The sequence below is a fragment of the Phaethon aethereus genome, assembly GCF_964289735.1.
Source record: "Phaethon aethereus genome assembly, chromosome: 6".
Classification (NCBI taxonomy): Eukaryota; Metazoa; Chordata; class Aves; order Phaethontiformes; family Phaethontidae; genus Phaethon; species Phaethon aethereus.
Window position 1 is genome coordinate 1086050 of NC_138580.1, and position 15595 is coordinate 1101644.

Below are 15595 nucleotides of genomic sequence, written 5' to 3' on the forward strand. Positions count from 1 at the left end.
AGGCCACATACTGGAGTATTAAGAGCTGTACAGAAAACCATTAATAACGAACACAAATGAACCCATGTGTTTTTGTAAGAGCTATACCAATGGACAGACACCGGTCATCTTGAACAAGCAGGGACAATCAGATGCACTGGAATGTTTTTCAGCAGAGAGGCACAGCTACGCATCTCCATTAGCTGTAGCTGTGAGCACACGTTGTGTTTGAACTCACAGTCCACCACCGCTCCGGTCCACCGGAATCACCAACCTCTGATGCAGATTCTCCTCGGCAGTCTTCATGAGCACCGCCAGCCGGCTTCCAGACACATGGCCCTTCTGAATAGCACTCATGAGCTTAAAGGACAAGAGGGAGAGCATCCTGTTAACTCATTTGCAAGACAAAGAACCAAGGTAGAAGGTACAGCCCCTCATGGAAAGACATCAGTGAGCAGCCAGAGGGACAACAGGGCAACTGCAACCCGTACCAGCCCCTGAGCAGAGACCACACAAGCCCTCCACCGACATGGCTTACGCGGCAGAGAACACCAGCAGAGTCACGCAGCTTGGTGCTGTCACCTCCTCTGCACAAGAGGTGCACGGCCACAGCCACCCGTCCCGCCCCTGGGCCACCGACGGCGGACACTGACACAGCTCCAGTCTAAGTGCCCGAGTGAACACTTGCTACTGGCTCTTGGACAAAATAATTAATGAATATACAGAACTGTTTTTCCCCATACATAAAGCAGAACTGCTGCATGGTTTCAAAGACTCGCCTCAAAGCTAATTTACATTTTCCAGAAATATAAACAAAGGTTTTGGCAAAGCACAGGTGGCAGGAAGACTACAAGTACCAAATACAATCCATTTGGAAGTAACAGTGCTGGCCGACATCAACACCAGAGTTTTTTCAGTGACATTTAAGAATGCAGGAGAACTCATCTATTTTACAGGTGTTTTTTTTTTTTAAATATCTGCAAGATATAACTAACAAAACACCATTCCTGTTCTACCACTGACCCCAGACCATACCCTTTTCTATCATATGCCCTTCTTTGTAGAGACAATGTACTTGACTTTCAGAATTCTTTCAAATCCAAATTCCTTTATAGACTTTTAAAACTAATTTGCCTTTAAGTCCTTGAAACTGGACTCAGCTCTATCTTAACGAACACACACACTAGTGCTAAGATTTTAGTTAATTCTTTTTTATCCCATGGATAAAGTGAGCATTAGACTTGAAATTACATGAAGTCAGCTTGTCAAAGACTACTATGGAAAGCAATCGGCACTTACAAAATGCAATTTCTTACTCCTACTGAGTGCTAAGAATCCTTCAGATTTCTTCCCTTCCATAGGAAAATCTATTAATTATATCTGCAGCTGGACCTATGCAAATGTGGTATCAACCCTGTCAAAGCTGGAACGAGTACCTGGGAGGGGAAGGGGCAGAAGGGAACCCCATGCTTTACAGACACAGCCGAGGCTGGAAAAACCTCCCTGCATTTGGAGGCGTTTTGATTACCCTGTGCAGCCCTGAGGCAAGGCAGACGATGAAGTCAGGAAGGAGAGGACCAGCAACAGTAAGAGCAGTAGCTACAGCCAGCAAGGAAAGTCCACCATCGCTCGGGCTTGGTGTTCTCCCTCGCCTCCCTCCCCACTTCCAGAGCAATCCGCACAGACAGGGAGGCCCTAGGAGGAGCGGCATTGGCCCTCACACCCGTTCATCCGGCTTGACGATGCACTCGACTACCAGTCTTGCGTCTGTCTGGTCTGACTGTACTGCGTGCTCTTTGGGGAAGCGACCACAAAAAAAGATGGCTGGTCCTCTGGCACCGTTGTAAAAAACGAGTTTCTGGTATGTGGGTCTGTCAGGACCCCAAAGGAAATCTGCTGTTGGGGGAACACCCCCCTGATTTAACATGGGGGGTGTTCTTGCCTTTACATAACAAAATGAGTTCCCAATGTCCCACTCCTTTCTTGAGCATAAATGACAGCAGCACTAGGCTTCCGTATGCAAGTCTTCCGAAGAGCAGTCACTACCGTAAGACAGCTCCGTGTGCACCTAAAGACTGTCACAGCTCTGCCTCCTTGCCATGCTGGAACAACCTGTTTGTATTGAATGCCGATCAATGCGGTCCACTTTCTCTTTGCGAAACACCTGGAGAGCTATGCAGCCACCCTGGTACAATGTGTTCCTATATTCTAATATAAACGTCCACAAATATTTGCACATGGCTTTCCACAAGCATTCTGCAGTAAAATGCAATTCCTTGAAAGTTTTCAGAAAGCAAACACGAAAGTATTGGGAACTGACTTAACAGATCCATTAAAAAAATTAAACAAACATTTAATGTATTTTGTTCCTTCCATGGCAACCTCCTGTTAATTTTATTACCATACTTCCTACTTAGCACTTGGCTACGCAGCAGCTCCCGGTGTGCTGCTCTCTGCCTCTGCAGGAAGGAGGTGCACAGGCACAAGTGATCGTTACTGCAATGCCAATCACTAGGGTTAAATATTTAGATTGCATTGTGAAATGTGTAGGAGAAGCCAGTCACCACAGAGTTAGAGTTTTACAAAAGTAACTGTGAAGCTATACCAAAACGGTGACTTGCCTTTTACAGTTTACAGATATTATGATTGAGGGCAGGCAACCCCTAACGAGACTATTCAGCACAGTAAAGCAAAAAACCCAGAAAGCCACCAAAAAAATCCACAGAAGACATAATTACTAGTTGTTTGAACTTCTTAACCACAATGTATCCAAACTAACACCATTATAGTTTAACAGAGCCCTTATAGTAAATGGTGGGTTCCCCCCCCCCTTAAAATTCTTCACATGCAAAGGGGTGTAAGAGGAAGACCATTTTTCAATAGCCAGAAAAACAGCCGTGATTTTCTCTTATACTTGAAAACATAAGCATGAACTCCCAAAGCTATTGTTTCTTCTTTCCCCACCATGGTTGGTTTAGTTTTTTTTTCCCCCTCCAAGTGCATTTCAGTTACCCAGCTAAATTGCTGCACTTCAGGCAAATACATAGTCCTTTTTTCTAACGCTGGACACAACCTGTGAAAATTTTCTGCATTTACATTCAACAATGCTGCTCTTATCTACAGCTCATCTCGAGAGAGACAATTACCATTTCCTTTGCCTTGATCTTGTTTGTTTAACTTGACACAGTGAAGAAAGGGCTGACATTGACCAAAATCCCCAGCATTAATTTATCTCATGTTCAGCATTCGTCATTGCCACCATGCAGGAACGACATGTCACCTGAAATACCATACCAAGAAAGACTCTACAAAAACAAAGCTGGCTGGCAAACTGCATATGCAAGAGGAGCTGGGCAAACAAACATTTCAGTAGCACCCTTAATTTTATTTTAAAACCCTGCAAAAAGCACATGTATGGGTTCTCAATGTAATGTCTTTAATACAAACTGAGATCATGTTAGCCAATCCAGGAGTTAAAATGGGATTGATTATATGGACTGGATGTGCTTTAACCACAAGCTCATTCTTTACAATATTCAAAATACTTTAGAAACTACTAATCACTTAGACCCAGATAAATGTCAGTGTGCATAACTGTGCCATATGCCTTCCAAAGGACAACTGTATCATTTTGAATATATTTGAACAACATTTTTGTATCAAAAAAGCCAAATTCAGGTCTGTACTGTAGTATACTTCATAAGTTGGACCTGTTCTTTGGGTCTCATTGTTTCTGCATATGAAAAAAAATCCTTGAATTTCAAAGTTGCTTGAGGGTGGCTCTGCGTGTCACTTATCTTGTGATCTGGGAAACAGCATCAACACTACAGCCTTTACCCAAGCAACACTCACCTAGTGTCCAACCCAGCCCTTCAGCAGAGGGAAAAAAATTCAATACCTATGCCTTTGTTCGTTAAAGTTACAGCTTCTCTCGTAACAAAGAAACGCCTACCTGCAAAAACTCATTGAGTTCAACCTGTCCATTTTTGTTCAGATCCACTTCATTTAGAATATCGTGAAGTGTATTTTCAGCAATTTGCACACTGATGCTCTAGACAAGAAAAAGCACAGAAGTATGTCAATGGGATTGTTCAGCGCTCTTTATGCCACACTGAAATTTAGATAAGAGGCTTAAAAAGGAAACTAAAAAAACACAAGGAAACTTACCTCCAAGACACGCTGCACATCCAGTATAGTAATAAACCCTTTCTTGTCCTTGTCAAACATGTGGAATCTCTTCTTGTACCTGCAAGATAAGGATTATTGGTGGGAAAAGCTGCACTCAGAAGAATGGCAGGTATTAATTCCTAGCAGCATAGGGAACTCTTCTACTTTACTTACCTTTCAATATCTGAAGGTGCTAGACTGATTTCAGAGCTGTCTGTTAATTGATCTGATTTTACTTTGTAGCCCATTTCATAATAGAGAAATTTTTTAGCAGCTTCAAGTTCTTCCTACAACAAAAAAAAAAGAAAAAAAACAGGTATCTGAGGAACAGCAAGTTCTTACACAATTATTTTAATGTAGTATTTACTAGCTTCTTCCATTTAACTAAAATTTATCTAAGGTCGAAAAATTAAGCAGATGGTAGCTAAAAAGTGTTTAAAAAAAATAAGTTAAGCGTAGGCACTTTTTAGTCTTGAAAAGACATATCGAGTCCAGGGAAGACTTCCAATTACTATGTAAATGCTTTTATGACCATACCACGCCTTCAGTCACACATAGTACACATCTACCTATTTCATGAAGAACAGGACTTGTGGGTCAGGCCTACAAAGTGACATTTAGCTCGCAGCTGCTATCTTAGCGCAATGTTTCACCTAACTGTCTAAAGCAGGCAAAAAAAGACTAGGAGCCTCAACATCAGGCAGGTTCTTTATGTTTTAAACTGTGTTTCTCGATGGTAGTAAAATGAATGTATTACCTGAAGGTTCAGTGCAAGGTCTTCCATAGCCAGCCTTCTGGTAAGTGATAAACACCTGACATAAAGTACTGTAGAACACAGTTCTTTTCTATGACGAAGGGTACACCAAACACAGTTCTAAGAGTAATACAAGCATCTGGCACCTGGGCACCAATATTAAATAGCCCGCACTGCAGTTAACAAACAAGAGTAAGCATGCTAAGTAACAGCTGCAGTAGCAGTAAGAGATTCCTAGGCACGTACCTATAAGCCACTTCATCTAGCAAAGACTTGTTTGTGCAAGCATATTTGGAGACCAACTAAACTACACCAGACTACTCTTACATACTTCAATATAAGCACACAAATTAGCCTTAAAGTCCCAAACCAACAAAGACTTATTTAACCATCTCACTAGAAAAATCTAAATTAAAGAACACTCTTCTGGATAGGCATTGAATTGCCTTGTCCATCAAGTTGAAATATAGCACATGCAAGATTGCTATAAAAATGTAGCACTTCAAAATGGCCCAAGACTGATTACAGAAGAGATGGTCAATATCTCAGGCATTTTTTAGCCTCATTTGAAAGACAAAGAGACCTTCCCCAAAAAAACCCCAGGGGACATTCAGGGAATGCAGACACTGCCTTGCTGGCATTAGTGAGCTCACACAAGCCACCAATGGCTTTGTAAGTCTTACAGGTCCATGCAGTACTTGTTGATTTTCTGTCCTGCAGGTTATGGTGAGAATGGGTGTTTAACTCCCCAAACTACAGGCTGCTGGAGGTGAGGCTGTCCATGCAACCCTAACGTCACACTGGTTTCAAATTACTTGCTTTGCAAGCCTCTCATTTTCTAATCTATTGTTATGGAAGAATTGATACACCTTCGTTTAACATGGTAAATTATTAGATGAGCAAATCTCATTAGGTAAGGGAGAGACACCTCTAACTTCAGTCAAACACCTCTGACTATGAGGTTGCTCAACATACATGCACAGAAGCATCACAGCTCACAACTGTGACATGACGGTATACCTTTCTTTATGCATTCCTATGGGGAGACTTTAGACAGGTCCTCTGACTGGTGGGATACAAATGAGCTCCTTCCAGAATTTTACTCAAACTTTTAACTGGCTAAAAAAAAACAGTCCAAGGGAAGCTTCCCATTCCCTTTGGGGTGGAGGAGCTAGGTGAACATTCACAGGTTCTGGGTGCTTCAGAGGGAAAGAAGTCCCAAACTACGTGGCCCGTTTGGGTTCAGCACTCCTTTCAGTGCCTTTCCTCCACCATACTCTGGACAGCCTTATGAGTGCAGCTTCCAGTATTCTAGGCATTTATCTTTTTATGACAACAGAAAGAAGTAATAATTGGTAACTTAGATGATGTGATAATTCAAAAGGGCAGAATTCGTGTCAGTAGGTGGGATGTCTACATCTAAGCTAGTTACTCAAGGTACTCCTGACAGTTTGTGGAGATCGAAACAGGGCTGTAGGATGCATTTCACTGCGTGCACAGCAGATGCCTTCATTGGGGTAAGGCATCTGACTGAACTTTGTTTACTACAGAGCAGGCATACAGAGACTAGCTTAGAGACAGTCTGCTATCAACACAGCAAATAAAGTGAGAGGAGTCCCACGCCATATGTCTGAGGACACACTCACTGGGGGCAAAGGGCGCAAACCTTAAAAATTAACTTAGGCCAGAGAATGGTGCAAACTCAGTACCATCACTTTTCAAAGACACAGCAGACAAAAAGGAAGGACACAGTTTACAAGATTCTAATTTTCTGAGGCAAATTGTTGAAAAGTGCCAGTAAACAAAATATTTTAACAGGAATAGGATAGCAATGCCAAGTCTGCTTTCATTTTTGAAGTGAGGGAACAGGATCACTTTCCTCTCCACCCTCTGGCCAATACCAACTCATTTCACAGCTATTTCGATAAAGTCTTTATAATGAAATACACCAAGTGAAGCATTCTCTCAGGAAGAAAGCATCCCTTGAAGTTTTCTATTCAACTAATTTAGATCGTTAACATGGAAACTACTTAAGAAAAACAAAACAGTTTCAGACGAAAAAGGCCCTTTGTACCTTTTTTTTCTGCTCATTCCAGTTAAGTTCTTTCCCCATTATATCTACGATTCTTGGCAGGGCTTCCTCTGCAGCCTGCACATTCAGGAAGGCCAAGCGAGTACGTCGGGAAATCATATCCACTGCTGTGCGGGCATACTCTTTAACACCATAGACAACCTAAAACAGTAAGACAAGGGGGAAAAAATGTAGATGGGAAAGCTGACAGGCACTGTTGGGAATTATGTTTGGCATCACAAACCATAGTGCTGGCGTGGCTATACAAAATTAACTTTCTGTAACTAATTCCCACCCAACCAAGAGAAGGGTTTGAAAAGATTACTTTTCCCTGGAACATTTTATAAAATGCATCTGGATCAAACATGTCTATTTTTTATTTCCTATATAGACTATATAATAATAAATATTAAATTATGTATAAATATATTAACATGTGTATGTATAAACATAAAAATAAAACATGCTCTGGGGAAGGGGAAAAATAAGAACAGGAAAAAAATCTGGACCTCACCAAAGGAGAGGCCTTATGGAGATGTTTTACAGAGCAAGACCAACCTGCTTGATAACCTGCTTATCCTCAGACGACAACCAAAGAACACTGTGTAGTTTTTCCACATACCTCAGCTTCAATATAAGGAAATTCAGATACAAGACGTTTTCCAACAATAGGCCATCTCTTTCCTGTAACTTGGGCTATTTTGGCCACCTCAAAAGCCTTATCACCGTATGTTGACGCTAGATGCTGAGCCACCTATGGAGTTGAAAACAACTTCAATATGCTTTTGAAAGCACATCAAATATACACACTTTTTTTGGTCAATTCTCCTATCAATAACAAATAGGCTGAAGAGGGTGTTAGATTTCAATTGTGTGGGAGAAAACTACTTGCATTGTGAATGCGTTAGACCAGCACTGACACTACTATGCAACTGTGACTAATGATGCTCCAGCTCTTCTGCTACACTGTGATCACATCTGAGGTACAGATTTTGTTGGGCTCAAAGACAGACAGACCCTATCATATCATAACATTCTAAAGCAGGAAACAGTCAAGACTAGGAGGAAGGGAAAAGGGAAGAAAAGAAGAATAATTACTACAATTTATTTTTGTTAAAACTATCTTTGCCCTGGCCAGATAATAAGCTCTTATCAGGCTCATGTAGTCTTTTGTACAAGTTATGCTGGTATTAGATTTAGTGGGGGGCAAAAAAAAAAAAAAAAAAACCCAACCCTCCAACAAAGAAACATCACAGCATCAACAGAAACCATGACTCACCTCACTTTCAAGTCCATAGTCTTGGACCAACCTAATGTAAAGAGTGGGACTCCAGTCCTCAGCCCCTTGTAGCTGCAGTCCAATGGTCTTACTGGAACCTGCCTTCAGATCGTGTGCCTGAATAGCTGCATCAATGGTGTCCTGCGCCATGGCACGGTAGGTTGTCCACTTCCCACCTGTAACCACACATTTACTTCTTTATTTGAGGAAAGCAAGGGGAATACAAAGTTGGTATGTATTACATATAACACATTATACTTACTAGACTTGCTCCAACAAGCCAGTCACACTACCACTGACAGAGCACTATCTAATTACAGGATAAGCCTTCACATTCCTATAATAAAATATTTTTAATAAAATACACTGGGGAAGGCCAAAGCTATACTTAAAGTTTCCAGTACCTGCTATCGTGACAAGACCACTATCACTAATGGTAACAACATGATTCCGGGATATCGACTGCGTGTCTTTGGAGTTGGGGTCTGTGACCAGAGGACGAATGCCACTCCACGCTGCCAACACGTCTCCTCTTCTCACTGTTCAGAACCAAAGATCAGCCAAAGTCAGCCAGGAACTGATAGGTATTTATCTCGTATCCCTCCCGTGGCCTCTGTGGCATTGCCTCCGAGTAGATACTCGCTGTGAAACAAGGACTGCACCACACCATGCTTGTTAGTTGAGCAACTCAAAATGCTGGAGAAGATTCTCCAAAGTAATGGAATATGCTGGGCTACAGAATTAAACACAGCACTCCCTTCATAGGTTTCAATAATACTCTAGCCCAAAACAAAGTCAGGGACAGAGAGGTCTGCTTTTCACGCTGGTTAAAAATCTAACAGAACAGAGATATTCTGGGAACCAACCAACCAAGAGAGATTCAACTGTCAAACTCACCAATCAGCTCAAAACCACCCCCAAACCCTACCAAAACCACACCTCCCCCCCCCCCCCAGCACCAAGCCCTTGTTTGCTTGTGCTGACAGGACAGTACTTATATTACATTTTAGAAAACAAAATAAAGTTTGTTCCACATGAGTGAAACATTTGCTTTTAGTACTTCTTTTTCTCTAGCTTGTTTTCCTCTTGAAAAGTGATCTTTATCCAGAGCCTTTATCAGAAGAGCAATTACACATACAGGCAAGGAGAAAATTTATTGGCAAGGTTGTGGTCATCTGTAGCACATGCCCAAAGCTTGTACCCCACACCAGCGGTTGCTACTGCACAGCAACCCAAAAGGGCCCGGCTGACTTCTCAAAAGCTACCCAACAGAACTCCACGTTGGGTCTTCCACCACCATTCCTTCCAGCTCTGCCTTCTCTTCCTCCTCCTCCTCAGTGCTTCAGAAGTGTGGTCCCACTCCACAAGAAGCCTGACCAAACGGCCATTTACTTTTTTTCTCCCCGCTGTGCTACTCCTCTGCTCCCTGCCCTGTTACAAACATACCCCTAAAGCCAACCCTGACGTCTCAATAAACTCAGTAAACTTGGAGGAAGAAAACCTGAAGGCATTAAGTAGTCACAAAAGCTCTTAACAATTGTAGGAAAATACCCTAGCCTCCGAAACTCACTTTTTAAAACATGTAAAACATGGGACCAATAGAGAATTTAATAAAATTCGTTTTGTTACTTATTAAATTTGCAATAGATAAACTGACTGATTTGCTTTATGCTGAAGCCTTTGGAACATTGTGGTTTTTTTATACAACTTTCAAATAAATGATAATTGAAAATCAGTAACGGGGTGTAAAAATATCCCCAAAGAACACAAAATAGATTTCAGAAATCAATGGTGCTCTGCCAGCATGTTTAACCTGCCAAAATGAAGTGTTAATCACAGAAATAAGATACCATATTACGTTTATAAACTAATGAAACTAGAAAAAGCAGCATGCGTGACACTATAATTAAACAGTTGGAACACATCCAAGCCTGTGTAAGTTGATAACCCTGGCACTGTCTCTGGCAGCAAAAAGGCAGGTCTGCAGTGAGTTGATATGGCCAGCACAGTTGTTAATTCAATAACAAGCAATCTATAAACACTGCTAATTGCATATGTGAAAAACAGCGTGCACCTAGGTAGGTTTCATTCAAAAGAATTAAACACTTCATAATGTACTTCTGTAAAATAGCTTGCAAAATCTCCATCTTACAGTCTTAACTCTACCAGCTACCTGTCTGGCCTACCACATTTACTTGTATTGACTGCTCCTCAGGAAACTTAAAAGTACGTTTCCTGAACCTATACAATACAGAGCCATTAATTACCCACTTCAGGAAACAAGTAATCTAGCATTTCCAACCTCTGGACAGCAAATTTTCCTAAATCTAAGGATGTTGCAATGTTCCTGACCAAGTGCTTTTCAGATTTATTTTAATGCTGCTACTGCAACAGAAATACAGAAGTACAAATGCTTTCGCAGAACAATTTTTAAAAAACTAACTAAAAAGGAAAGAAGCCTCTCTGCTTTAAACCAGCACTGAGTCAAAACAGGCCAGCATCTTACAACAGCTCAGCTACTGAAGGGAACAACTATCACCAAGTCATTTTTATAAATTCCCTTTTTTGCCCATTATACTTTCCTCTCCCAGTGAAAACTGACACTATTAGACATTTACCATATTGAGAAAAGTAAATTCTAAGAATAAAGTGCCTAGAAAAATGGAAATAAAAACAAAGACACCAGAAAAACAGACACCGGAAAAGCTAGAACAACTCTTCCTTCAAGAAAAGCAGATGAATTATTTGATATACTTGCATTGCTGTATGACCAAACTATCCCAGCTCTGCAAAACCTTGCATCTGCCACCCAAAGAGACCAGAATGACTTGGCTGTGGAGCTGGACAGTTAGTGCCAGTTAGGTGAAAGGTATGTGGAATCTGAACATGCAGTTATCAACCGATTTCCATTTAAAGAGTCCAAGTAGTGCAGATGTATCTGGAAAAGCCTAATTTTTTAGCTCTGATAAATAGATCAAGATGACAGTTACGTCCCACGAGTTTTAGAAACACCCAGATGCACAAGAACCATAGTCATCAGTTATCTAAAAACTTCAGACAGCATTTACTCAAACTGAAATGCCACAGACTCATCAGTGCCTTCCCAGGGAAAAACAGAGCTGACAAAGGTTTACCTTCAACATCAACGCTAAGGTAGTTGCGCACTTCATTCAATATGAAGTTGATATCTTCTTCTGTTGGTATCGGATGGGACGTAACATCAGTCGGGCTGTCTGTGGTCCCTGCAATAGTCATCTTCTCCCAAGGCAAGAAGAAAATCACTCTACCATCACTGGTGGCTGGGTCAAGCAGACCCATATTATCTGGGCTGAAATAAAGAAGGGACATAGTTCAAAACAGGTCAGGCATCACCAGGGATTCTGTTCTTGCACACCTTGTACTCCAGATAAAGTATTAGAACATTACCTTGGTTCTTGGGTCAAACGATTAAAAAAAAGATCAGAGATTTCACATGTGTCCAGGACCTGACTTTAAAAGGTAGTCCCAGAAGTTTTAAGAAATAAAGCCCTTGAATGTGATGCTCAGATATTACTAGAGTTTGATTTCTTAAGCAAGTTAGCAGACCACAACCTTAAATTGAGCAATCAGGCCTTTGGCATCTCACATCTCCATTCACTCTTGAAAATCTTGCTCTTTCAAATACAAACATTTGAAAATTTTAAATCAGCAATTACTTGAAATTTATTATGGAATGAGCGACTGCTTTTAAGCAAAAAATGGACAATGTTTTTTATTATACCACAAAGGAAAGGGAAGGCTGAAACAGAATGCACATTAAAATGGAAGAAACAAGAACAAAGCCCTAGTTCTGTTTTGATGCACCTAAGTATGTAACAAGAAAAGTTTAAGATGAAATATTATCAACCCAAGCTATCAATTAACTGCTCCCTAAACAGAGGGCAGAAGTAAAGACATACAAAATCCCAACCTTCTACAACCTGCACTTGCAATAAAGGTGGGGCAGGGGAGTGGGGTGAGGGTTATTAACAGAAAGAAAAAGTAGAGAAAACAAGAGAACAGCAACACTGAAATCATAAGTGTTCCGAGTACATTTAAACAGAAAAATTCCAATGGTCCTGCAGCCTGAGTTTGCTGACCACTGGTCATGAAGTATATTCCGAGTGCTCTCAGCTGCCACTACAGCATTTCTGAATGGGGAACCATCTTTTAAAGAAAAAAAGCAAAAGATATCACCTCCATAATAACTAACAGACACTAACTGGATGCTAGTATTCAGATATTTAATTATTTATTTATGTCCTATAAGCAGAATGATTCAGTAAAATGAAGAAAAACAGTATTTCTTCATACAGGAAACTTTAACTGATGTATAAATGCTTCCTGGTATAATGTAAAATAAAAAAAAAAAAAAAGAAAAATAACCACGTGTACAAAACCAGTTATGCTTATTACTTACTAAATAGCTCTGCTCATATTTCAGAAAACAAAAGGCTTCTATAAACACTTCAAAGTAAGCGGCTTTTATATAGGAAAACGTTTAAGCTGCCCCTTTTTTTCATTAGTTTTATTTAAAGGAAAGATGCTGACTTTCATTTCAGGTGTTGGAAGTCCTTGTAAAAACATCTGCAGTCAGTTTTGCAGTCTTCAGGTTTTGCACTATTCCCGATAACGAAAGGAGGATATATATATATAGGAAGTATATGGAAGGAGGATAGGAGGTATATATTTAAGTGGTAATAAGGACCATCAGAGGGGAATAATTCAATGGACTCAAATAACCGCTAACACAATAAGCTGAAGGTAGACAAAGACCTGCTTGGATATGAGTTACCTACTTAAGAGAGCCGCAAGCTGAATCACTGAATATTTCATTTTTAGGAAGTCTAAACTGATTACTGAAGGTAAGTTTTCAATATCTGGAAAGGCTAGAAGAGAAGCTGAAAATTTCATATATAGCATGTATATTAGAAGATTTTTTAGATGATATTTATAGACAGCTTAAGCATACAGTTGGAGAAGCACAATTTAATAGAGGAAGTCAACACAGATTTGTGAAAGGTAAATCACGTCAGACAAATGATTACTTTTTAAAATGAAAGCGCTATTGATTTAGAGACAGAGGAAACTAGAGATTTAATATACAGCATCAGAATATTCAGAAAACTTTAGACATTTTCTCAAAAGTATGAATAATTTTAAGTGATTTCAGTAAAAATTATTAAAAACAAGTGAAGACTTAAAACTAAGTTTCAGCACAACACCTATGAACTGAAGTGTTTTTAATTAGATGACACTGCAAATGATGAGAAAAGATGAAACAGTTTTCCATATGCCAATTAATTTACTGAATTAATGACTACCGACTACCCTGGGAAGCACGCTCTCAATCTCCCATTGCTATGTTTATTCCATCTTACATAAATGACTGAAGAGCCACCAAAACAAATTTAAAATAAGGTGTTTCCCATCAAGAAGCAGCATCCTAACACCTGAATATTGCCTGTTCTGGAACGCCTCTGGAGTCATGTTGCTGCACTAGAAATATAAGAACATGTTGTTTCAGCAGTAAGACACGGATTCTTGTAATTACAGAATGGATGCAAGAATGTGCTATGAGCTGTAGCAGCATCAGCTGTTGTATGATTTCTCTAGTAATCTTTAAAGACTACTAAAATGGGGAAGTTCAGGACTGTAAACTCTAGCATGAAGTAGAAAGCAATACCTTTACATAGAAATACAGGGGCAAATAGAGAGCCTTGAAGTATAATACAGATGGATCTGAAGTGGCTATTCGTCAGTAAAAACAAACATCAAGATACCTGGCCCAATGGTAAAGGAACAGTATGGTATTTAAGAGTTGACTTAAAACAACTGAATATGTTTGGAGCATGTCTGCTTTTTAAAAAGCTTCCTTTCCCAAAAAGCAGTGCAGTTAAATTGGACATTATATGTCAAGTGTATGACAAATGAGGAAAGAATCTTGAAAACAGATTACTAAAGTATACCTAGAGTGCAAGAAGCTATAGACTACTAAACTAGACAAGATTATTTAACTGAAGGACAGATCAGAACTCTTCAGCATTGAGGCCAGTAAGTGGTTCATTCCTGGACATTAAATACGGCATTTTACAGAGCAGAACAGACACATGAAAGATCTCGGAGTTGAAGAAGCATTTGACCAAAGCACCACAAATGCAGTTAAAGAGCAGATAGGTGACTTTCCATAGAGTAGAACTACGGTTTAACAGACAAGTTTACCTGGATTCTGGAATGCAGAGCACATAGGAAAATTCAAGAAAGACCGAAAACATCTGATATGTGTCAGAAGGGAGGGGAAAGAAATACTGCAATCACAGACACATTTCAGGCAAGAAGCCTATCTGAACAGAGGTAGCCAAAATCCTCTCTCATTTTAGATGACGATAAACAATAGGGAATGAAAGAGACTTATTGCAGCTACTAGAATAGGTATGTGTATACTAAAAATAGAATTAATGAGACGAGGAATACTGGTACTATTAATGAACATAAATGAGTAAGAAACACATAGGAAATCAATGCATCAGGTTAACATTAGCTTTACAGAACCTTAACTATGTTTATGTCTAAAACCCTCTACCTGTTACAAACTTTTCGTTTGTGTGAGCTCTGTAAAACATTTACCACAAGGCAAGCGGACGCAGTGAAATGATAGTCCTCGTTTGTTATGGAGTATTCCTTGGCACCAGAAGACGACCTGATACAACTAAGATTAAATACCACAAGTATTTTTTATTTAGCAGACAGCTCCTTACTTTAAGCTATCCCACTTCAAGGAAATTCAGTTCAGTTTTATCTAATCAGCTGCACTGTGGAGGCATTATGTGGGCAGATACTATTTCACAAGTAATGCCCACATGCTGACATACACAAGGGAACAAGGAGAACAAGTATTCTCTGCATTTCCAATTAAAATTATTAGGTTATTACACAATAAATAAATTAGAGCCCTCATGCATCTCGAGCCACCTTCTACTTTGAATTTACAAAGTGATTCAAAGTTTTAAAACTTTCAGTGTTTTCACTGTAGGGCCATAGAGTCAGTCACACATGTGCTTCTCAGTGTATGAGAAAACTAGGATTACAACCCATTTTCCACATTGCTGTGCTTTAAGCAGCTATCAGGTCATCTCCCCATTTTTCATGTGGAAAGACACCAAAAAAAAGAACAGAACACAAAAGTGATTTTACACTAGGCCAAAAACCACCTCAATTTTACAGTCTATGGTCATCTCCTAGTGGGACAGCTCCGGCAAAAACAACGCATTGTGCGCTGGAAGTCTGGATTTATATTCAGAGAGAAGTGCAATGATCATATGGACGG

General features: G+C 40.0%; 1 protein-coding gene across 2 annotated transcripts in view; it reads right to left on the reverse strand.

Moving 5' to 3' along the window:
• Positions 1-213: 213 nt before the first annotated feature.
• The window catches only part of GPD2 (glycerol-3-phosphate dehydrogenase 2), a gene marked incomplete at both ends in the record, with an annotated part of 47978 nt that continues 32596 nt past the window's right edge, over positions 214-15595 (reverse strand). For both annotated transcript variants that reach the window (XM_082001441.1, XM_082001440.1), the window contains 9 exons: positions 214-339; positions 3932-4030; positions 4147-4225; positions 4321-4433; positions 6975-7133; positions 7594-7725; positions 8251-8426; positions 8655-8789; positions 11385-11578. In XM_082001441.1, coding sequence (XP_081857567.1) covers positions 214-339; positions 3932-4030; positions 4147-4225; positions 4321-4433; positions 6975-7133; positions 7594-7725; positions 8251-8426; positions 8655-8789; positions 11385-11578 — 1213 coding nt within the window. The remainder of the gene's footprint in view (positions 340-3931; positions 4031-4146; positions 4226-4320; positions 4434-6974; positions 7134-7593; positions 7726-8250; positions 8427-8654; positions 8790-11384; positions 11579-15595) is intronic.